Consider the following 25,637-nt stretch of genomic DNA (forward strand, 5'->3'; position numbering starts at 1 on the left):
GTCGGCTTACGAAGCCTTGACATATATTGGGGTGTTCAAGAACAAAATTACGCGTATATTTCTTAAAATTTTTGTCACACATTATAATGCATTATAATACATGTGTATACTTCAATACATCAATGAAGTAAATAAGAGAATTAATTCCGAAAATGAATCATTTCCCAAACCAAGAAACAACTTAGACAAGCATAGGATGCTTCCGAGAAATTACAAAGAAAGTTACTCCCCCGCAACTGATTGTGAGAAGAGGAAACAGCTGTTCTTTGTAGTTCATGTTCTTCTCCCTATTAAAGTCGGACCAAACAGAAGACATGGAAGGGAATAGGAAAGAAATAAAAGAAACGGAATTCTCCCAATGGTGTCATTGTGGGTTGACTCGAGGTCAAAACCTCTAAGACTCAACCATTGAAACTTTCAAAAACCTTTATTCTCATCATTCAATTTTCCATGAAGAAAACAAAACATAGAAAATACACTTTGAATTTCAGTACCCTTGAACAATGACTCTTTAGTCTTATGCTTTTGTTGGCTATAGGTGACTGCAACTCTTTCAACCTTACCAGATTTCTCCTCCACGAACCTGCGCTAGTAAACATGGTTGGTACATTTGTCAGCATGACCTTTTCTCCATAAGGGTTTTACTGGGGATTAAAGAAATGATATTAGCATATGATTGGATACGTGTTCTAATAATCTCCATAATTTCCATGTTCAAACCCGCAAGAAGAAGAAAAAATCAAAAGAGAAATAATTGTTTGGTTATTAAATTCTTATGGTTCATCATGAAGGAATATTATTTTTCTCAGTGTGAAGAGGGTGCAAGTGAAGTATTGTCCTGGATTATTCTAAAAAACCCTTCATAATTAATCATGACCATATGGTCGTTATCATACCAGGACAAGATTGATTCATAAGATGGATCAACTCTGCTGTTTATAGAGACCGGAGACTAATTTCTAAATCATAAGTTTGGTAGTAATATTAACGCTGGAAACACACAAGAAACTTCCACAAGTAATCAAGTTAAAACTACTTACACTATTAGATCATTCAAAGTCATCTCAACTACTGTTTTCCAAATTCATGCCCTATTAAGAGGTTGGGCTGGTGGGAATAAGAAATATAGGAATTCATTGAAATGTAGACAGCTCAAGTCAAAGTCCTTCTGGAAAGGGAAAGAGAGATACTTATGACATTTTCCACTCAAAATTAATCCAATCAGACCAATCTTGTTTACACCGTGCATTCTCTCTTTATGTATGATAACATAAAAGTGACTAAATTAAATTAGGATTCATAATTCGACTCTTAAGAGGAGCTTAATCCTTACTTTTGAAGATTCTCCCATGTACTAAAGATCATCTTTTGCAGCTAAGTAATAGGTGGACGTGCCCACTATATATTGCCATAAACAAAATATTCTTGACAATAAACCATTACTTTTGCTTTTAGGGTGGATTTAAAATTCTGATGAGGGTGATGAGAATAGATTATTTAACCAAATAGAGAGATTGAAAACTTATATGCAATTTGTTTTGTAAATTTAAAGAGCACATATGATCTAATTGACGAGTCTTGATAACAAAGTTTGTTGCAGGAAGGAAACATGGAGGAAGAAAGGAGAATGGTTTCCCACTGAATTAAGGAAAAATCAAATGGGAGGAAGAAGTAAAGTCATATAATTGGACCGTTGTCTAGTCTCGAGAGTGTGGGCCATCACATAAGCGTGTGGGACCTGTCACTGGGGGTGACCGCAATTTCCACTTCCATGATGACCTTACCTTCCTCTCTCTTGTCATGAGCCTGTAGCTTCTTCCTAACTCTTCAAACCTATAAACCGCATCATGCAAAATGCTTTTATATACGCCTTGAGTGGTATGAGTGCCACAAGCTACCTGCAAAGACCAATAGTACTACTGATCACTGCAAGCACCGACACAAAATGGACAAAACGACATCGGAGCTGGGGCTGCCCGGTTTCAGATTCCACCCTACTGAAGAAGAGCTGCTTGATTTTTATCTTAGAAAGATGGTGCTGGGCAAAAAGCAGTGTTTGAGTATCATTGGTTTTCTCAACATTTATCATCATGAACCTTGGGATTTGCCTGGTAATAATATATGCTATGCTGTTAAAATTGTGGTTCTTTTTTTCACAAATTTGTAGTCTAATTAATTATAAGGGCTAATATGTTCGATTCATTGCAGGGCTGTCTAAGGTTGGGGAGAGAGAGTGGTACTTCTTTGTGCCTAGAGACAGGAAAAATGGTCACGGCGGGAGACCCAACAGAACAACTGAGAAAGGGTTCTGGAAGGCAACTGGTTCTGACCGGTTGATCCGATGCTTGAGAGATCCTAAAAAGATATTGGGTCTGAGAAAAACTTTGGTTTTCTACAAGGGCAGAGCTCCACGAGGGTCCAAGACTGATTGGATCATGAATGAATACAGACTTCCCAACACCTCTTCCTCACTTAAGGTACTTTTTTGTGTTACACCCATAGAGAATTCGAGTCAATTATAAAGGGAAAAGGGGATTTTTATTCTTGAGAATTGTTTCTAATACATGGTTTTCTGATATGGATGCAGGAGGATATAGTGCTTTGCAAGATCTATAGGAAGGCAACTTCATTGAAAGTAATGGAGCAAAGGGCAGCTATGGAAGAGGAATCGAGGATGTCCCATCTCACACATTCATATTCCTCTCCTCCAATACAAGAAAGCTTCTCCTCTCACGACACACATCAAAACTTTGGGTCAGCAATGCCTCCGCATGACATTGTTCTCAAGGCAGAAGAAGAAGAAGAAGTGGTGTTGACTGAAGAAGAGCAGGAAAATAGAACAGCTTGTTCGTCTCTAGGAGTGGCAACTGCGAAGGAGAACTTGACGGAGCTTCAATTGCCCAAGCTCCATATGGATTGGACAGCTGACCCGCTTTGGACTCTGCTAAGAAGCCCGTTGTTAGACAACTCGAGTCCATACCCAATGTGGTGAAGCGGCCAGCATACACAAATGTGGCTAGGGTGCCCAATTGGAATTTTGGAAGGTGAGAGAAAAGAGAAGTAATTTTGAAATAAATCAACTTCTAAAATTCCTTTCCTTCATCTTTGTTCTAATCATGAAATAAATGTTGAAATTAACTTTATGAAGTGTAAACTAAAATGGATTTATTTCCATAGTACTAATTTTTATTTACTTCGATGCACAAGAAGAAGATGGTTGTCCATTAATTTCAAACCTCTTTCTTAAGGTTCTGTTAATTATCACTTCTTTTAAATATACTTATGAAGCAGGAAGGCTATAAATCACGGGTCCTAAACTAAATCAACTAACATCTGAGTGGCTCCCTCTTTGCCCATGATTATAATATCCTGTTCCAAAGTTTTGGTCCCTCTTATGCAGTTTCTTTCAATAGTTTTTAGTACTTTGCCGCATTACTGGTTTAAAAATTAATTAATGCGGAGGCTGGTGCACACATATGAGATGATCAGTGGCCCATTTTAAATGCTATGAAATTTTCTTCCTAAATCATGTGGGACTATACATTTACTCCTCATATAAGCGTAATGTCCTTGTTCTTAATATATAGGGCTTATAGGAAGATCCGAACTCTAGTATGGTTATCGCGGTTGTAGTATGAGTCATTGAATACTCACTAGTCTAAGATGAATGGGTTGAGACATGTTAATTAAATCAATATATATATATCCAAGTGATATGCATAACATTATAGTTAAAAAGTATATAAAAAAAAATCTAAAAAATATAATGACACTATTTAGGAAAATAAGTATAATAAGGTGGATTCATCAAATTAAAAAGAAACACTTACTAAATTTAATAATATTTAAATAATCATAAAAATACATATTCAAATTGGTTCATAATAAACGAACAATGAAATTTTAGAACTCTATTAATTGATTCAAGTAGAATTAGCGTTTTTCAACTAAAAATGCATAATTTTGTCGTATAATTATTTTTCTATAATTTCATAATCAATCCCCATTGAATAATGTTGAGCCAATAAGGGTGTTGCTACTTTTGCGAGGTAAATATTGATACAATTTGATTGAGAGTTAGTCATATCAGTTATCTTGATTATGATTCAATTGAATTGGTCATAACTATATTGTAATGACTATAATTGAAAATCTTGGATAAAAATTTGAAATGGTCTTCTCAATGGGCATTCTAATAATGACTTGATCGAACATATTTTGAATTTTGAACTCCGTATGTTTCAATTGTCTCCACAATAGGCATTCTAAATATGACTTGATTGAACTATATTAAATTTGTTTCATATTTTGAATCTTAAACTCCACACATTTTTTATTAATATTGGATTTGATACCACTTTTCTCTGCTTTGGAATTAGAACCAATTTTTAAAAGTGTGAAGAATTTGACATCTCATAAGTTAATTCGAAGTCACTACAAGGATATCATGCGTACATGGGATGGTGAATTTAATTTCTCATATTGCCTAGGTGGGAGAAGCTCTTACAATTTATAAGTGACTCATTCGATATATGTAAATGTGCTCTAAAACCATAAGCTAGGGACAATATATGGGTCTAAGGTGTCTACATTAATTATGATAAAAAGTATAAGATCATAATTGGAAATGTGCTGGCATTGTCACTTGTGATCCATTAGCTAAAATATGGATATCATGAATATATAAAAGGTAAATTTCATGTTTCATATCTATGAGATGGCTAGAGAAGTCCTTAACACTAATAAAGTATGACTAACTTGTTAATTGTATGATGTGTTCTAAAATCGTCAAGAGTTATTGGACCATGAGTAGAGAGTACCTTTAAAAGTCATACAAAATATGTGTATCATAGGCCATGACAAATTTTATTTAATTTTAAATGGTTTTATTTTAAAATATCAAAAATATGAATTTATTCAAAAATTGATCAAATGTAAAAAAAAAATTAATGAAGTTCTATTCTAATATTTTATAAATTAAAATTACTTTGATAAAATAAACTATTAATATAATTTTCAATAATTTTAGTTATTTAAATAAATTAATGTTAATAGAAAAAAATTGTCTCCACAAATTTGTAATAAAATTTTAAAAATTAAATCTCAAATAAAATATTTTATATAAATTGATTTCATTTTTTATTCAAAATGTAATAAAATCATGTTTTAATAAAATTGGTTTTTAATTTTTAAAATAAATAAATATAAATATATAAAGGGAATTTAAGTTAATTTAATAGACATTATAGTTTTATACTTACAAAATAATTTTAGTATATGTATTCTTACTTATTTTATTATTTTTTAAAGTTTTACTACATTTTTTTTTTAAATTTGAATAATTTCTCTCACACTGATTTTTTTTTTTTTTTAAATATCAATTGATATTTCATTGATATTTTTGTATTTATCAATATTTTGACCCTTTGATAAGAACAAAAGAAATATTAGATCTCCTTTGTCAAATTTAAACATACGAGTAGAACAATATAATTAATAATGAAATCTCTATAGTCATAATAATTCTTGTACTTGGATAAAGTGGGGCTTTCAGCTGGTCTTTCTCAATTAGCCTTTTCCCCCATCATAGCATGATAGATGAAAATTATTGCAAAAGGCACACCCTAGTGGGAACTGATGAGGGCTCTTCAACCAAGGGATTGGAAGTAATTTCGAGGAGGAAATTTGTTGGGAAAACCCCGTTTTCATTTTATATTTGCTGCCGAGATTACGCCTTGCTGGCAGCAGCTTATTCCAATTTCCAAGGGAAGTCTGGCGCAATTTAAGGCCCCAATCAAGCAGAAGGCCTTTGGTTGCCATAGCCTATTCGCATCACAGAATCTCTTGTAGAATCCAATCCGATTCTCCACTTGGGCGTTAGAGCCTTTAACGCATTCGATTCCTCCATTAATGATGTTGGTGATGAATCTACAGCGAGGAACACGACCCGCCGCTGTGTCGGCACTTGATAGCGTCCACCGGCCTGTGGTGACATCGTGGCATGATGGTTTTGGTGATTGAGGTGTCATCCACAATCATAGAGCTGTCTGGAAGGAAATGGTTGGCCAGTTGCAACGGCGCCCAGATTGTCTAGGTGAGCATAGAGCTCATGGCTCTTCCTGCTGGACAGGAGTTGTGGTTGCTGTCCACGTCATGGCACAATCCTTATCTTAGTCACCATCATGGTCATCGCCATCTTTTTTTGAGAAGACTTATTCACCATTTGCGGGGGGCAAGGAAAATCAAGAGACATGCTACAATTTCTTTTCGTTCCCATCTGATGAAACGTCAAGCACAAAAACTTGCTTCTGGTCCAATTTTTGCCATTTTTCAAGGTTGATTTTTATTATTGCTTTTTTCTTTTTTCATGAGATCACAAAGTAAAATTCTTTGGAGTGGCATATATGGCAATACTTGAATCTAAGCCAAATCTTTGGAATCGTGGTTTTGTCGATTTAGAGGTCAGGGAAAGAGAGGAAACTACCTACCTTTGTCCATTCCAAGGTCAGCCAAAGAGAGGATTAATTCGGATGGGACCTTGGCCATGGTCTGTTTTTTTACCAGCACGGTGACCATTTTTGATTGGCAAAGCAGATAACATTTGGCATCCATTACTTACAAGCTTTCTTCTTACACACGAGCCAATAAGTATCACCCCGGTGCTTCAACATTTCATTGAATGAGGATCTGTCAATGGCAGCAGCGGAGCAGTAAGCAGAAGTACTGCTGCCACAGTAACCATATTGGCTACCACGCCACCCCGTCTGGACATAATGCTCCACCGGCTTGCCTTCCACATTAAGCTCGTGTCAAGCCTCCTCCTATACTATTAACTTATTAGGAGTATCAACAAGAACAAAAGCAGTGCCCAAGTCTTCATTTTTGCTTATTGAACCTGTTCTCTGCGAATTCGGTGACACAAGAGGTCTGTATAAATTGATTCAGAATGATGATTTGAAACTAGTGACATTTATTTAACTAGAATTTTAAAACCTTAATCATAGGCTCCAAATAAAATAAAAATAAAAAATAAAAACAAAATAAAACAACAAACCATCATATAATATTAAATAGCATGTTCAAGAAATTTCTAAGTAAATAATTAAATCAAAAGTAAAAATCCTACTTTCTCCGTATATCAACATGAAATTTCAATTCATAATCAATCATTCAAATGACCCGTCATAATTAGAAAAAAATAGTGATTCCTCTAATGCATTTCTTAAAGTAACTTAAAGTTTACGAATGCTAAACTTTCACGTGATATCACAAAAGTACATTTAAAAGTAAAGCGAATAAAGAAAAATTAATTGTTTAAGATATCAAAATAATCAAAATCTTTATGGATGTATTATTAAATAAGCCTAAACTCTCTATCATTTCCCTAACACATAAAATTATAAATATACCTTAACATAAATGAAATGAATAATTGGGTTCATGCTAGGCTGAGGGTTTGGGACCCTTAACCAGCCCAACCCAAATTTAATTAAGTTACAATTTTTCTCATGTCTAACCCAAATTTTAAATTCAGTTTGCCACAGCCTATATAAAAAGTTGGGTGGAGTTGAATTGGGAATCTACCCAAATTGCACTCTTACACAAAATAAAGCATGTGAAGACGAGGAAAATGTTAAATGAATATGGTTCAATTGTGTGACACCATACTCTAGTTAGCCCCCAAAGCCTAACCAGGTGTCATCCTTTACTATGACCATTTAATTTTAACATGAACATGATAGGTTTCAACTATAGATAAAAGATTCAAGAAGTGAGTTACATTGAAAGTGAAATATTCGATATCTTTTTTTACCAAGTAGATCAAATTATACCAAAAAATCTTAATTGTTGAATTTATTATCATCATATTATAAAGTATTCTTAGGGAAGGATTCAAGTATGGGGAGAAACAAATACTACAAAAGAAAGTGATCACTAAACCCGATCTTGGCTTTAGATATTTTTTTTGCCCTAAAATTAATTTTCACTTTCTCCACCCTGAATTCAATTTTTGGCTCCATCCTTAAAAATAGATCATGTTTGATTATTTATCAAATATGGTTAATTAAACTACTTTGTAAATGTTAGAAATTTAAAGCTTGTAACTATTGAGGGGAACTTTTGGTTCAAGAAAGAAAGTCATGTTACTCATCTTGTTGCAATGGCTAAGGAGAAGGAGATTTGAGCCACTAAGCAGAGACCAAATCAGTCAGGATTTTCTCTAGGTTAGGGTTGAGGGTCCAGAGGATGTGGTTAAGGTCGTTCACTTGGTTGATCTACTTCTCTTTCTCTTCTAGTTCCAGGATAGGTTAGTTAGACATTCTATAGCAGTTGGTCCAAGCAGTAGGCGAGCCGCACCATAGATTCCATATTAGGGGCAATGGACACATGACTCCAAAGCATAAACGATAAACATATAGTAGCATAGTCTTAGGTCGCTTCATAGTCGGGTCCTAACACGCATACATTCTTGCCTCCTGATAAGTATTATGACTTTATTGTTTAAGTATGTGCAAGTGAGATATTTGTCGACGAGAGTGCTGCAGTTGAGTGCATGATGGTTCAAACGGCTTTAGATTTGGATTCAATAAGGTTATGTTTTGAGAGTTTTGGGTGGGGGTGCTTATTGTGATATTTGCTTTATCACAAAATTGTCAAAGGTTGACAATTTAGTTCCATTATTGTAGTGAATCTAACACCATACATTTCAAGGGTCTTATTGGTTATATTCAATTTGGAGTTGCTTCATATTCTATTGAAATTTGAGATATATATGTATTGAACATACTTGAAATTTTAAGAAATTGGATATTTAAAGGAAATATCGATCAATAAAGTTGTTGAGTGCATGATGTAACTAATAATTTGTAAATAATGCATATTTACATAATCCCCTAAAATTAATAATAAAATGGTTATGTAATTAATAATTTTTTTAAAAAAAAAATATTTTAAAAGTTATACAAACAAAAAGGAAAGAAAAACGATTTATGGTAAAGGGCCAGAATATTTGGTGCAATGGGGGAAATCCAAAGTAAAGAGAGGATGGCACTGAGTATTTGTTTATTTGGGTTGGATAAACCCACTTTTATTGATTATTTATTTCTTCAGGTTACACATAGTTGGCAGCAGCTCAGTCTCAGAGAGAGAGAGAGAGAGAGAGAGAGAACTAGAGCAATTTAAGGCCCTAATTAATCAAGCAAAAGGGCTTTGGTTATAGCAATCCAGGTTATTGCCATAGCCGATTCCCATTATATCGCAGTATCTCTTATAGAAACCAATACGGTCCTCAACCTGCGCGTTAGAGCCTTTCCCACATTCAATTCCACCATTGATGATGTTTGTGATGACTCCATAACCAGGAACACGACCCGCAGCTGTGTCAGCACTTGATGGCGTCCACTGGCCTGTGATGACATCGTGGCATGAGGGTTTTGGTGATTGTGGGGTCATCCAGAACCATAAAGCAGTCTTGAACGAAATGGTTGCGTCAGTTGCCACAGCGTCCGGGTTGTTTAGGAGATCGTAGTTAATGGCTCTTCCTGCTGGACCGTAGTTGTAGTTGCTGTCCAGGTCATCGGCACAATCCATATTTTAGTCAAAATCAAACTCATCGCTCTCTGTTTGGACTTACTCGTCATTGGTGTGTGCAAGGAACAATTTCTTTCCATTCCCAAGGATAGGCATAAAATTTTATTAATTCTGGCCTGACTTTTGCCAATTTGACGTTGATTTTTTATTGTTTAAATTTTATATCCTCCAGAAGATATCATGTTATGTATGGACCAAATTTTTGTTCGAATCAATGACTCTGTTGATTCAGAGAAGAAATTAAATGAGTTACTTACTATGAAATTTGGATGGGACCCCGGCCGTAGTATTTTTTCCCAGCAGCGCATGGCCATTGTTGATTGGCAACACAGTAGTCTCCAGGGTTTCCTTGTTCCTGAACGAAGCAGTATCCCCATGCATATGGGCCATCCGGAGCAGTTGCCCAACCACCTATACACAGTTAATACCATTTGATATCCAATATCAATTAGCTTTCTCCATTCATTTCTATCAATAAGGCATCACTGGAAATATATACCTGTGGTTTCATGCGAAGTTTAAGCCAGAAAGGCAGCAATCTCTCTTTTACGGGTGTCTGTGTCACCAGTCGTTCCGAAACCTCCAAAGGACTTGGCAGCAGAAATGAAAGCTTCGTAAGTGTAGAAGCCTTTGCCCGGGCAAGCAGCATCATTTCGGTGCTTCAACATTTGCTCAAATAGAGAGTTGCTAATGAGAGAACTTATATCCCCACCGCCTCCACTGGGAGTAGGGGTTGGAGTGGAGGGAGTAGAAGGGGAACCACCAGAAGTACATTGGCTCTGGCAGCCAGTGGAGCAGTAGGCAGGAGTGCTGCCACAGTAACCATATTGGCTACAGCACAGCCCTCCTGAACATAATGCTCCACCAGCTTGGCTTCCACATTGCTCTTGTCCGAAGCTGGCTCCAACTAGTAACAGAAATGAGAACAAAAGCAAGCCCCAAATCCTCATTTTTGGCCTAGTGAATTTGAACCTCAGCTCTCTATGGACTTAGTGAATGTAGATGTGGCAATAAATAGACCAAGGTTGGAGACAACATGGTTGTTTTTGAAAATTCAAAGTCATTTATCATTTATTTTACCCAAAGAAAGTAGAGTTCGCCGGCTTTATCATTCTTGTGCCGTGGAAACTGAACTTTAAACTTGTCAAACACGTCTTTGTTTCTTTCTTTATGAGATGGAAAGAGAAGCCATCAATACCCATCTGCCTGAGCTCCTTCTCATCTGTCTTATTATGGACAAAATTGCGGAGTAATTTGCACGCCTTAAGCCTGGAAGAAGATGGCGGTCATTGTACTTAAATCCTTGTACTTGACGAAGAAAACAAAAGCCGAAGACCAAGACGTGTTGATCCACACCATGGAAATTCACCTACCAAATTATGTTGTATAGGAAGATATTTATACAGATTTTGAACATTAGTTGTAAATTGGAAATCATTACTTGACTAAAAAGTCCAAAAGCTACTTCTATCACATTGTATAGTTGTTTTAGAAATTTTCAAACCATTTAATAAAAAGGTAATTCTTATAAATCAATTAAATAAAATTTATTTAAAATTTTATTTTATTTTTTAATTTTACATAAGTTCGGTTTTAATCTAGAATGGATAATTCTTATAAATAAATAAAAATATAGTTTTTTTTCTTCTAAATTTTAAGTTTTGTTGTATTAAAGAACTAATAATTAATTTTACTTGGTATATTTTAAATGATATGATATGATATGATATTTACTACTTAATTTGGAGACACTTTTTCTCTAGTAAGGCTGATGGAGAGGGAAATTTAGGTTATATGTAGTTCTAGAGAGAGAAAAGATTAAAGAGGAAAATTATAATAAAAAATTATAATTTTTTTCTCATATTTAATTTGATGTCGATGAAAAAGATATAGGATAAAAACTAAATTAGTATAAAATGCACTTTTTCCACTTTATTTAAGAAAACAAGGAAGTAGAATTTATTTAATAATTATTTTTTAGAATAATTTTTTATTTTTCAGGACAAAAAATTGAAAAACATGTTTGACAAATTGAAAAACTGTTTTCTCTTAAGAATAGAAAATATGATGTTTTTAAATAACATATTTAGCTGTTTTAAATTATTTTTTGAGAGCTATTTTAAAAAATAATTACACAAACATGTTAATGTTTAAAAATAAAACTCTAGCTATAAAAATTATTTTTAAAATATATTTAAAAATAGTAAAAACAAGTTAAAAATATTTCAAATTCTCAAACAGACTTTTAATTTTGCAAAACACTACAAAACAATTTTCAAAAATTATTCTTAAAAACTATATTTCAAAACTATTTTTAAAAATAATTAACAAATAATACCTTAACATCTCTTATTTTCTTTTCTTTTTTTTTCATTTCTTTTTTAATCAAGCATTTTTTAGTAACCAAATATAGGTTTGAATAATTCAATTCACTTGTATACATCCACTCTTTAGGGCTGGTTGATTGCTGATCACACCAAGATGCACAAAATTTTGTAGACATTTTAAATAGATAAGCAACTAATTAAATTAAATTACGGGCTCTTATTTGATAAGATGAATCTTGTTTCAGAAACAGTTGGCCAGATCATTTGGACCATTGATAGAGACTAAGTTCGAATAAAATCCTTAGCTCTTAAGGGTTGGTCTCACAAACTGATTGACCAGGTTGTGCAATTCACAAGCCGGTTGAAATGATCGGGCTTATGAACAATTTATTAATATTTTTTTCATGAAAATTTCTTATTTCCCTAATTCAATATATATATATATATATATATATATATATATATATATCTATAAAATTTTGGTTAACTAAATAAATAAAAAAATATTGTCATTGCATTTGCAAAACAATTTCTTCTTGTAAGGGCAGCAATACATGCCACACAGTAGTATGTATAAGAAATTCTTTTCTCAACTTGTCTTGTTTCCTCTCACAATATACTAAGTCACGTCATTCAAATAATATTAAGGTGGTGTTTGTTTTTTTGGCTTTTTATTGAAAACCATTTAGTTTTAGAATTTAGGTTATTTGATTTTTTACTTTTTCATGACTTATTATAAACTTTTTGCTAAATAGAAAAAACTAAAATATGTGGCTTTTTCTAAATAAAAAAAATAACATAATAGTTTTTTTTTACTTTTTAATACTTAATAGAAATAAAATATTACAAAAACAAACAACCTAATATTTAATACTATTAAACATTAAGGTTCTATTTAAAATTAAGTAAAAAAACAAACACCACCTAAGTCTATGTGAAGACTAGTCTCCTCTACCTTTTCACTTACGCAATAAGGCACATATACACAACTCAAAAGCTATCATATACTCCAATCAAATGCTACATTTTAGAGACCTCGCCCATGTTCTATTGCCTATCTTGGTAGTTTCTAAATGTCCTTAGTTTCCCCTCAAGTTTCACTAGGTGTACCACATACTTTAGCCTTGTCTTCGGTGTTGCCAAGTGGTTGATACATATCTACAACACTACCTCATACTACTAATGAATATAGAGCTAGCCACATATCCATTCATTAGTTACCCTTATGTTCCTTGATGCTAGAAAATGAATCATTTTCTGAAATTTTTCTTAGAATTGTCAAAAACTAAATGCAGAGGCGATGTACTACACGCTTGTTAATTTAGTTTTGGGAGGAACCCATTTTTATTGATTATTTATTGTCTTAGGTTACATGCAGTTGGTAGTAGATCATTCCCAATTAGATACTAAAACGACTGAAGGATCTAATCAAGAAAAAGGCCTTTGGTTATTGCAATCCAAGTTACTGCCATAGCCTATTCCCATTAGATCACAGTATCTCTTATAGAACCCAATCCGGTCCTCCATCTGAGGATTGGAGCCTTTACCACATTCGATTCCACCATTGATGATGTTGGTGATGAGCCCATAGCCAGGAACACGACCTGCTGATGTGTCTGAACTTGATGGCGTCCACTGTCCGGTGATAACACTGTGGCATGAAGGCTTTGGTGATTGAGGGGTCATCCAGAACCACAAAGCCGTCTTGAAGGAAATAGTTGGGTCTGTTGCAACAGCATCTGGGTTGTTTAGAAGGTCATAGTTTATGGCTTTTCCTGCTGGACCGTAGTTGTAGTTGCTGTCAAGTCATGGGCCAAGTTCACATATTAGAAAAGATAAATCTCTTTACACAGATTGATTTCTTCCTTACAATTATTGAATTGGAATTCCTATTGAAGGGAAAGACTCCAATATATTTTATTCAAGGTAATTGACTTAATTTGGTCCTACTGTTGCCACTTTCAACCTCTGTTAAATTTTTTTTCATATAGGAGAACCCAGAAAAGAAAATTCTTCAAGATTGGCAACATATAAACATGTATTTCGAATCATTGTTCCAGATAATTTTCTCCATGTTAATGAATATTCTGGAAAAATAATATGAATCATTCTTTCAGTAATCCAAAGTGCAGGAGAGATAGTAGTACTCACTATGAAATTTGGATGGGACCTCGGCCATAATATTTTTTACCAGAAGCGCATGGCCATTGTTGATTGGCAACACAGTAGTCTCCAGGGTTGCCCTGTTCCCGAAGGAAGCAATATCCCCATGCATATGGTCCATCTGGAGCAGTTGCCCAACCACCTATACCAGTTATCCCATTTCATATCAATTTGTGTTTACCTTTATCCTTTAATATGTAAATCATTAATGCATCATGTGTAACAAAGTTCAAATAAATCTTTATATTGGGAGAACCTGTGGTTTCATGTGAAGTTTGAGCCAGAAAGGCAGCAATCTCTCTTTTCCGAGTGTTGGTGTCACCAGTCGTTCCAAAACCTCCAAAGGACTTAACAGCAGAAATGAAAGCTTCGTAAGTGTAGAAGCCCTTGCCGGGGCAAGCAGCATCATTGCGGTGCTTCAACATTTCATCAAATAGTGATTTGCTAATGAGAGAACTAATATCCCCACCGCCGCCACTGGGAGTTGGGGTTGGAGTGGAGGGAGTAGAAGGGGAACCACCAGAAGGACATTGGCTCTGACAGCCAGTAGAGCAGTAGGCAGAAGTGCTGCCACAGTAACCATATTGGCTACAACACAGCCCTCCTGAACATAATGCTCCACCGGCTTGCCTTCCACATTGCTCTTGTGCAAAGGCGCCACCTATAGCTAAGAGCATTAAAGGGAACAAACGCAGTCCCCATATCTTCATTTTTGCTTCTTATGCCTGTGCTCCGTGGAATTGGCGATAGAAGATCTGGCTATAAATAGACTTAAGGATGAAGATGAAAAAGAGTATGTGATAGTGCTTGGAAAATTCAAAGGTCCGTGGCTGCTTTATCATTTCGTACATTTCTATTTCTTCTGACCTACCCATTTAGAGCGTATAAAGAGGGTTGCCATGTGCCCGGCTTCCATTTGTTTGGATCACTAACAAGTCTGAGATGAGGGAAAAAATCTTGAGATAAGACATATCCTGAAGCTGTCATGAAGCTGTCATGTGGGGGTAATATATCTATGCACGCCTTAAAAGGCCAGCGTGAAGATGAGGGTAAATGCATGTACTAAAGGAAAAAAGACAAACATAAACGTGGAATTTGGTCTCGAAAGCACCAAAAAAAAATTTTCCAATGGGATCGACAAAAATTCCCCCTTGCTGCCTTTTTTAATCATGCTTGATGACGTTGCTAGCTTGGTGCATGCCACACTTCATCCATTTTATCTGCACATTTTTAGTGGAAGAAATCCTAAACCATCTTATAGAGCCAAATGATCTCAACTTAAATTTTCTACGATATTTGTTTGTGGTCCACCCTTCCATATATATATATATATATGGCAAATGGAGTAGGGGAGTGGGGCTCAGCGGTGAAAACCCAGTGTTTAGAAGCTGCATCAGCTCTAGAGGGCGAATGTGTCCATATCTATTGTTAGCTTTAAATGGTAAACTTCACTTTTCCTTTATGGTGTTAGTAAATAAATGCACCCAACACAACGTTGGAAAAAAGGTAATTAACTGGCCTATCAAAGTGTCTTACAGAGTGTGTATTGCCGTCGCCGTATACGCACTTATGAGTTATTTTGGGACAGACTTAAAATTAACGAGGACTGTGTGACTTTAAATATTGCTACGGCTCATAGTTGCAGAGTACTCTCTGATTTCAGTTTTGTTGGAGGCCCAGCCATTAATTACCATAATCACTGCAGACAGAGGCATACAGGTAAGCTCATTTAAGCTGGAATGTCATGCAGGACAAGTCATTTAGGTTGACATGAAGTCGATTTTTTTCTACCTCCTTAAGCAATTTCAAACTTCAAATCATAGATATTCTCTATGAGAGTGGAAGTGAACCCGCTTAATCATCACTGCGCGCATTGTCTTGATGGCATGTGAGATGTGATGACACTCGAAAGGTCTAACAAATGAGTGATCCAAACAAAATTATCAGTTATAACTGGTCAAGAAAACTTAGGGCTTGTTTACCAACATCTCCAAAGCTATTTTTCAAAATAGTTTTTGAGAGTAGTACTCAAAATAAGTTTTTGTGTTTTTAGAACAAAGGTAATTTGGAATATTTTCAATCTATTTTATATATTTTTAAATATATATTTCTTAAAAATAATTTTTATATGTTAGTAGAGTTTTATTTTGAATCATTCCTTAGTATTAATATAATTACTTTTTACAACAATCCTAAAAAATAATTGAAAATGATTAAAATGTGCTCTAAAAAAACACCAATTTTCGAAACAAGTGTTTAATAAATTGTTTTATGTCAAAAAATTACTAAGCATATTCTTTAATTTCAAAAACATTTTTTTCTAGTTTTAAGAATAAACACAATTTCCAAATAAAATCAATAATAATAATAATAATAAATCAACTTCTATTTACTCAATGAAGAAATCAATCTCTTACAATAATATGAAATTTACTCATTTTGGCAAAGGTTTTAAATCCAATTGAAATAAAGTGGGTCATTGGTCATCAATCAACAATATTTCAAACAAATTCATCAACCTCAAGCCTCATGAAATAAATTTAATTTCTAATGGAAACTACCTTGAGGGGTGAATAGGTAGTATTAGAATTAAATCCTAAATTAATATTTTTATTACCTATTTTAGGTTTCTTCTTTCATATTAATTCCTTAGTGAGAGCAAAAATCTAAGCATTGATAGATAAAATTGATTTCATACCATACATAGGGGATCACATAGAAAAACCACCTAGCAACTTAATAGATATAAAATACAATGAGTAGCTTCTCAATTGCTAAATAATATACTAATTATGAGAAAATGTTATAGAGTTTTACTTGATTGGATGTAACTAGTTTCTAAGGTCTTATACAATGAGCTGTATCTTTATTTATATTTATAAAATATTTTTTTTTTAGAATTATGGAGAGTTTCCTAATTTAAAAAAAAATTCCAAAAATCTTTCTCAATTAGAATTAAATACCAATTTAGAGATAGATATAATTTTAAAACTTACCAAAAAATATTTCAAATATTTTTTTTACAATCAAACAAGATAAAAAATAATTTTAAAACTTACCAAAAATAATTTTTGGAATTAAAAATATAGTAGAAACCAAATAAGGAAATATAAAGTACTTTAGGGATTTCTACATTTTTACAATTTGAATAATCTAACTTGAATTTGAAGAAGTTGGAGTTGTTTTGAGACAAATAAAACCCAAAAAAGTAAGTTGTATATAATTAATAAAAAATGAACAAAGCGTAATCTAATTTAAATAGTAAATTTTTTTGGTCTCCAGGGCGAATCTATTAAATCAATGAATTTGCTAAATGCATAAGATTATTTTAAAAAAAAAAAAAATTCTTAAGGGCCCAAGGAAATATAAATTAATAATGATGAAGTCTATAAAAAAAATAATAACAAACAAAATAAATAATTTAAGATCGAGTAGCTTTTTATAACTTCTATTTTTCTTGATTCAACTCTTTAACAGAATCATCATATATTTTAAATTTCTTTATCTTCTAGGGTATGTTTTGATACCAAATCTATTACTTTTAGGAATTTTTCTATCTTTCTGGAGGAAGCAGTACCATGTGCCATTTTACCAGCCTCAGAAATGGTTTCTTTGGGCAACCCATTTTCCGTTAGCAGGTCATTAGATCCAGCACTAGTAGTATCCCACAGAGACCCATTTTCATTTGAAAGTGAAAGCTTATCAAAATCTTTGTCCCCAGCTCCCGAATGTGGTATGATATATGCTACATAGTTATCAGCTAAGACGTAAAGAGCATTTTCAGCAGCTTGTCATTGAGCATCTTTAAAGATGCTTACAACAAACTTGGACACAACCTTTGAGTTGCATCTCCGTCCAAATTCTTGCAGAACTCCAATAGATAAAAATGATGGCATCATATTCACCTGCCCAACTTCAGTTCATTCCCTACTAGTACGGTAGATGCTTTGCTTCTATCATTTGCTGGAAATAAAGAGAATACAATCTCCTTGATTTGATTTCTCTGGATCAGTATTTCTAAATGGTTCTGATGGTAAGAAGCCTTCACTAAACCAGTCAGAGCTTCAGCAGCCTGGGTGAAGCTGCTCTCTCATGTACTCATAGGTTCAGGAATAGATTCCATGAGAAGGCGCATCTCTGAGTATCAATCGATGCTGAATCACCATGGCACTGAAAGTCTACTGACAGAAACTGCTATGTTGGAAATGCCTGGGCCAATCTCCGAACAAAGGTACCCCAAAAGAACATACATCAACCTTTTCTGTGATTTGGCCACTTTAAGCCTATTCTGGAACTAAATACCCAAGTGTTCCAATTACTCTTGTTCCCACACCTGTGTCTCCATCAAGCTGCCACCTAGCCAGGCCGAAATGCCCAACCAGCGGCTCAAAATCATGGGTAATGAAGGTGTTGCGCAGGAAGTTCCCGGTAGAATCAACTTGGCATGCTGTTGGAACAGGACGAGAGGCCATGCTGACGAGTGTATCTCCAGGTGCTTACTGTCTTCAGTCCTCGTCTCTGTTGTTGGATCATAAACCGGGTGGCATCTGAATGGTCTGATTCTTTAGAGCAAGATGATCAAAAGCGGGCTGCTTGTGAATGTCAGTGCAATCAATGATATCCCCATCTTCACAAACTGGATGATAATGGGTATATGGAGAAAACTGAAGCATGTTCATTCAGAAAACCGCATCAATTCTCTGTTCCAACTTCCACCTTCATGCCTATATCAACATTACCAAAATGCCTCCTTCAACGAATGTACTTAATTCTAGCTTTTATCAACTGAAGGACTTCAACACCTGGAAGCTGTCCAGATAATAATCAGTCCCCTCGATGTAGCTTCAATAACCTCTTTCTGGGTTTATAACTTCCTCACCTTCATTCACAAACAACCCATTGACAGGTCTGTGCATGGCTTTGCTCTTAACTCGATTCCTCTGCCTAAGGTTCGAACAGTTTCTTCAGAGCAAAAGAATTCCCAACTTTCTTAGGAGAATGCCGCAGACCATTAAGGAGTCCAAACAGAATCTGGTGCATCTTTTCTGGGTCTACCGAGGGTTCAGTAGAGGTACACTTTCCCGATCTTAAGATGATCATCCTTCTTCAACCTTCTTTTGATTAGCCCACGTACACCAAAATAGGTAATCACCATATACTGAAGTCATCACTGTCTGCAAGCCTAAATCCACACAACTCCTTCAAGGAACAAGCATCGGTCAAGACAGCCAAATGACCACCCTCAGCTGCAAGTTGCCTTACTTCTCCAACACGCCAACCAAATGGTGATGGATGCCAGATATATGTAGACTTCTCATTGGTTGCTTGACCATAGCTATTGTATCCTCACTCAGAGATACCAGAAACAGAGGAATCCAGGAAAGAAACGAAAACAGGGGCAGAGTACAAACGAACAAATAAACCAAACATCAATGAATCTTAGCTCTATTTCATGGACTGTCAATGAGCTAGACACGAGTGGAATCAAAAGAAAGCAGAAGCATGATCTTTAATAATCAGATTCAGTGATGGATCCATATTCAAGTTATTCATAAATAGAGAAATACACAAATTGTTCATAAACAGAGCCAAAGGAGCCAGAGCAGAACCAGACATAAAATGTATAAAAAGGGTCTCAGATTCTATAGAACATGCGCAGTATCTAATGTCCACATGCAATCATCAAAATGAACCCGAAACCAGCAGGAGTCAGGATAGAACAGTGTGAAATGGGAAAATATGAAGCATGCTGTAACCATACCTGGAAACTTGTGCATATGCTGTAATCCATACTCCAGTTTGTTCATCTTCATTTTCATTTTTTTTACTAAAATTCTTTTCTTACTTTTGTTTATTTATTTTGAGGGATGTGCACTGCATGAAATATACAAACACCCAAAAATTAATGAACTCAAGCTAGATAGTGTAGTGAATTAATCTCAACACTGATTAGCAGCACCTCGCAATAGTGATAGAGTATACAGACACTCCTTTGGATTCATTCCAATGTAACTACATGATCAGAAATCTCGTAAACTCATGATCTTTCGCCTGATGGTTCTTCTTAGATCTTGATACATTTCTGGTGGAAACTGGCTAAGAATGATGGCATGAACACCATGATGACGGTGGCTTACAGATATATTTTTGCTGCAGCTGCTATGGCTCCTCTTGCTTTGATCCTTGAATGGTATATCTTATTATTTGCTTCTGTTTGATGGCTAATGCGGGTTTTCCCTTTCTTTCCTTGAAACATGCCATGTCTTCACTAAAGCAATAATTGGATATCTGTAGATTAACTTTTTATATTCTGTTTGGTTGCAGAGAAAATGTTGAAAGAAAAAAGGGAAAAATACTTCCAAATGGTGATTGGATTTTTATTACATGAGAGATTGCTATATGAAAATATTTGCCGTTTTATGTCACAAGATAAGTCCAAATCAATCTTTATCAATCTTTATCAAAAATTAGATTTGCCGTTTTATGTCACAAGATAAGTCCAAACCAATCTTTATCAAAAATTAGGTTTGCCGTTTTATACCCACGTGGTAAGTTCAAAAGAATTTTCCCACCTCCGTAGGAGCTTTATTGTGCCATGCCTCTATCTAGTCCACAACCACCACTTTAAAAACAGAGTCTCCATCTATAAATAGAGTCATTTGGCTTCAGTTATAGACAACCCAACTATCTAAAGCTCTTGCAGTACATAAGTTCTTGCAGTACAATAGTTACCCAGTGTTAAGATATCACATGGCCGGGACGTTCAGTAACCTTTTGGAAGGGCTGAAAACCAGCCATGGTAATGGTGATAATTCAGATCGCATTTGGTGGAATAAATATTGCTACGAATGATGGCATGAGCGTGAAGATTATGGTCGCCTGCCGCTTCCATGGTTCCCCTTGCTCTAATAGTAGAATGTTAAAAACTCGACCTCTCGCGATTCTCACCCGGTTGAATCAGCGAATGACCCGTGGAGTGCGAACGCGGGAACATTCCAGTGATTCATTACATCTGGGGACTGCGCGTCCACGGCAATCGGAACTTGGTTTGGCGCCTCAACGATCTCTGCTCTGGTGTCCGATTCATCGGATTCAGTTTCAGGCCCAAAAATGGGTACTGGAGCGCAGAATTTTTCACCTGGTTTGGGAGTAAGGTTGGCCCGACAAACCGGACAAGTGACGTGAAAGGCCAACCAAAGATCGATACAGTCGGAGTGAAACACGTGATTGCACTTGGGGAGCAAACGCAGCGTTTCGTCGTCTTCGAACTCGTTTAGGCACACCGCGCATTCCAGCCCCTCTTTCCCTTTCTTGTGCGCCTTTACCGCCGAGTATACGAAAGTGGGAAACCTCTCAATATCCGAGCTGTTCAGACCACGAGCGATGTCCGCCAATTCCAACGATTTCCGTGTTGAATCGTCCGCGGACGCGGCGTTCGATACACTGGCGGAGGTAAACTGAGAAAAACCCCATAAAGAAGAAGGCGCTTACGATGGCGATCATTACAGCCATGGAGGGGTTGAACTTCTGCCCTAACGACATGAGTTCGGAGGGTGGGGGTGGCTGCTCTGCGGCGGTCAGAGCGGTTGCGCATGCAGGATAACAGGGGCAGCAGAAGAGAGATGTTGAGCAGGCAAGCGACGCCATTGAAATTGAAAATTGAAAACATGGAAAGGCACGAATCACTGGAATGTTCCCGCGTTCGCACTCCACGGGTCATTCGCTGATTCAACCGGGTGAGAATAGCAAGAGATCGAGTTTTTAACATTCTACTATTAGAGCAAGGGGAACCATGGAAGCGGCAGGCGACCATAATCTTCACGCTCATGCCATCATTCGTAGCAATATTTATTCCACCAAATGCGATCTGAATTATCACCATTACCATGACTGGTTTCAGCCCTTCCAAAAGGTTACTGAACATCCCGGCGTCCCGGCCGGGTAACTTGGGTTGCCTATAACTGAAGCCAAATGACTCTATTTATAGACGGAGGCTCTTTGTTTAGAGTGGTGGAACAGAATGCTGCTTGTGGATATAATCAACTTTGTCTCAATACGGAAATCCAAATCTGGCAGCCTATCAATCACTCCAACAATCGTGCCAAAAAAAAATGATAATAATTCAATTTCAGTTTTGGCTAAATTTTAAAATCTTAATATAAATAATTAAATAAGACTAAATTTTATCAAAAATTAAGTAAAATATAGTTTAGTATAATTATATAATTTAGTTGCAAATTAGTTATTATCCAATTAAATCTCCAAAGTTCAAAAAATTAAAATTTTCAAATTGAAAGCAAAAGGAATCTACTATGAAACTTATTTAATAAGATAAAGAATTACAAAATATTCATTTTTATTATGAACATTTTATAATAAAACAAAATAGAAAATTCACACATATTTTTGATAAGTGAAAAACAAATTTCAACATTAATTGCATGAAAAAAATAAAGATAAATTTTAAAAAGATAAAAAGATAAATAAATGTGAAAATTAAATAGATTTTATAATATATTTTTTATTTTTGTAATTTTATTGAAATCTTAATATTTATATTTAGTACTAAGGGTAAATGTTATCTTTTTCTAATAACATTTAATTATGATTTTTTATTTTTTATTTTTGAAGGTCAAATTTGTAATGGGTAAAAGTTTTTAATTTTTTTAATTTTTTTTTTAAATAATTACCCAAGTTATATATATACATTCAAAATAAGGAAAAACATATTTGGTATATATATATAACTTAAATTTGTATGGAGAAATGACTCTAGTGCTTGGAGGTCCATGGTTGGTTATTCTTATCTTTGGTGAGAAATTTGAGAGAAAATGTGAGAAAAAGAAAATAGAAAAAGTAAAAGTAAAAAGAAATAAGAAATAAAGCAAAATAAAAATTAGATTTAAAATAAATAAATTATTTTTATATACTTATTTAAATTTATTTAATTTATTTTCTTTTATTATAAAAAGATTAAATAATTTAAAATTTTATAAATTTTAACTAATTTTAATAATATTTATTTATTTCGTATTTTTCATGATAAAATCAAATATGAGAAAATCACTGTTTAAATATTTTTTTTCTTTTCTTAATACTTACCAAAAACTAAACATAACCTAAATGTCCATTACTAACAAAGGACGTTTTCGTCTGTGGTGTATATATTGCCTATTTTGGAATTCAAGAGCTCTATAATTTGAAAATATAACTTCATAATGAAAAGAAGTTAAGTATACGTAAAGTTTTTTAATTTATAACAACAAATGAATTAGGTATTTAGATGTCCATTGAAAATGTGTTGTATATTAACCATTTTAGGATTCAATAAGACCACAATTTAAAAATGTGTTTAAATAAAAAGAGAAGACTTCACAATGAAAAGACGTTGAGTATACTTAAAGTTTTTTAATTTATAATAACAAATGAATTAGGTATTTAGATGTCCATTGAAAGTGTATTGTATATTAACCATTTTAGGATTCCATAAGACCACAATTTAAAAATGTGTTTATATAAGAAGGAAATCATGATATATGAAGTGTTAGATACTTCTTTAAGTTCTCTCTACGAAAGAAACTCACATCTTACTTGTTATGGATAAAACTTTACCATCTCTGAGTTCTCTCTATGAAAGAAACTCGCATCTTACTTGTTATAGATAAAACTTTACCACGTCCTTAATCAAGCGTCGTGGGATCGTGAGAGGAGGACCAACAAGAAATAAACAAACACCAGACTGAAAACAAGGGAACCATTGAAGAAAGCTTAGCTTATACTTTGCTTTCAATAATCATATCGTGCTACATTTTCAACTGCGAATTAAACTTTTCACATGTTACTTCGCCTTGAAAGTGTCTTTTTCCACACCTAATCACCTACAAAATTTTTCCATATTCACATTCTTTATCATTGGGTTTTGTGGGCTGTTGGTTGGAGGGGTGAGGGGGAGGAGGAGGAAGTCAGCCATCACCATCATGCAAATAACAATAATATATAGTATTGCTTCCAATAAGAACAATGGATCCATTTAATTCATGTAACATGTTGTTTCTAACTCTTTTCTATTAAGATATTTTGTTGTCAATTTTTAAAATTAAATAACAAAAATCCCACTTAAACGTTTGGTCATATTTTGCTTTCAGAAGTAAAAAGAAGTTTAAAATGAATATCCATGTACCAAAAGCGATCCCCAAGTGATATTGTTTTCTTTTGTCTTTGTTGGCGTGATAATCTTAGCAAACCATGTGAGGGAAAGGTGGGAGACATGAGGAAGGAATTACCCACAACTAATTTCTAGATTTCCAAGAAAATCTTTACTTATAAAAGTAGTTAACCTCTGTCTTATATTATAATTTTTTTCCTTGGCAAACAGAACAGATTTTTCAACATACCTACTACCTATTTTAATCAAATAATTCATATTGAATACTTAATTGGCCCAGTGCTTGATCGGATGGAAGTATGTCACAATCTCATTTGATACTACTATTCACTTCTCTCTGTGATCTGCACAAACCGTCAAGAACTTTGACCAATGGTTTCTAGCAGAAATCTCTATAAATTGATGTAACAAATCAAAGGCAATTTAATGAACACGAGTGTAAATTTTTCTTAATTTACAAGTCTCATATGGCATCAGGGATGAATAGCAAGAAAATTTACAAGATGGGTTTTCTCAACTGGATCAAAATCAGGAATCGCGTTGGATTATATTAAAAGGACAAACCAACAAAAGGTGGTCATGATTCATGACTAGCGATGGTATGGGGAGGTTGCTTCCATCCTATTCTTCCGCTTCTGGAGGAAGCGTTGCAGCGATCTCTTCATGGAAAGGCCAGTAGGGCTATATATCTGAGAATGCAGAGATGGCGAGATAGCGTCTGAGGCAGTCGGGGTTCTTGTTTTTTCCTCCATTTCTCTACTTGCAAACAGTAAGATGGCTCTAGCCTGCAATATGCCAACAAACTTATTAATTCACTGTCAGCTTGCTAGATTTATGGTTTCAACACAATCAGAAACTAGTCAAATGATATGCTCACAAACAGAATCAACAACTTATATGTGTGATGAAATTGGCAAATAACTAAGGCTTTGGAATTTTGAATACAAGTGGGGGGCCGGCATGAGTTGGCTGCAAACACATTCATGGAACCTGTGAAATACTTGTTTTTGCACAGATAGATTATATTTTGACTGCCTTTATACAAAAGGTACAACAGACCCCAAAAGAAGATTTAATTTACAGGAAAACAGGCTGGGGGGCGACTGTCACTTCACCCATTTCACCCACATCAACAGACCCATGAGAGAAGCAACATTTCAAGTAATAATTTCATTGAAAGGGGGAAAAAAAGACCAGGCCGAAACACATATACCTGAAGCTCTGTAACATCACAAACGCAGATCCTTCCGTTATAGAAAATGGTAAGCTGCTGCTGTTGCGGTTGCTCCTGTGGGCTTCCTCTTCCCGTCTCCATCCTTCAATCACCAACACAAAAACAAAATATAAATAATAAAAATAAAATAAAACTACAAAATTTAAAAGTCTATTTA

General features: G+C 34.7%; 4 protein-coding genes across 4 annotated transcripts; 1 reads left to right on the forward strand and 3 right to left on the reverse strand.

The window, feature by feature from the left end:
- The first annotated feature begins 1,805 nt into the window (after positions 1 to 1,805).
- On the forward strand, positions 1,806 to 3,297 carry LOC100243861 (protein ATAF2-like). Its single transcript, XM_002269566.5, has 3 exons — positions 1,806 to 2,111; positions 2,209 to 2,477; positions 2,588 to 3,297. Exons 1-3 carry the CDS (start codon positions 1,946 to 1,948, stop codon positions 2,990 to 2,992), a joined length of 840 nt encoding a protein of 279 aa, XP_002269602.2. The 5' UTR covers positions 1,806 to 1,945; the 3' UTR covers positions 2,993 to 3,297.
- Positions 3,298 to 9,058: 5,761 nt separating this feature from the next.
- Positions 9,059 to 10,635, reverse strand: LOC100266184 (basic endochitinase). Its single transcript, XM_002269691.5, is given in 3 exon segments — positions 9,059 to 9,565; positions 9,849 to 10,002; positions 10,091 to 10,635. Coding segments are annotated over 3 exon segments (975 nt in total). The 5' UTR covers positions 10,542 to 10,635; the 3' UTR covers positions 9,059 to 9,195.
- Positions 10,636 to 13,238: 2,603 nt separating this feature from the next.
- CHI1B (class I extracellular chitinase) lies at positions 13,239 to 14,815 on the reverse strand. The gene is given in 5 exon segments (NM_001281121.1): positions 13,239 to 13,716; positions 14,070 to 14,169; positions 14,171 to 14,204; positions 14,207 to 14,223; positions 14,338 to 14,815. Coding segments are annotated over 5 exon segments (975 nt in total). The 5' UTR covers positions 14,792 to 14,815; the 3' UTR covers positions 13,239 to 13,346.
- A 9,795-nt stretch (positions 14,816 to 24,610) lies between these two features.
- Positions 24,611 to 25,588, reverse strand: LOC100266330 (protein TIFY 5A). The gene is made up of 2 exons (XM_003634778.4): positions 25,460 to 25,588; positions 24,611 to 25,031 (listed from the first exon to the last, which is right to left on the reverse strand). Exons 1-2 carry the CDS (start codon positions 25,559 to 25,561, stop codon positions 24,837 to 24,839), a joined length of 297 nt encoding a protein of 98 aa, XP_003634826.1. The 5' UTR covers positions 25,562 to 25,588; the 3' UTR covers positions 24,611 to 24,836.
- Positions 25,589 to 25,637: the final 49 nt, after the last annotated feature.

Source organism: Vitis vinifera, chromosome 4, assembly GCF_030704535.1.
Source record: "Vitis vinifera cultivar Pinot Noir 40024 chromosome 4, ASM3070453v1".
Classification (NCBI taxonomy): Eukaryota; Viridiplantae; Streptophyta; class Magnoliopsida; order Vitales; family Vitaceae; genus Vitis; species Vitis vinifera.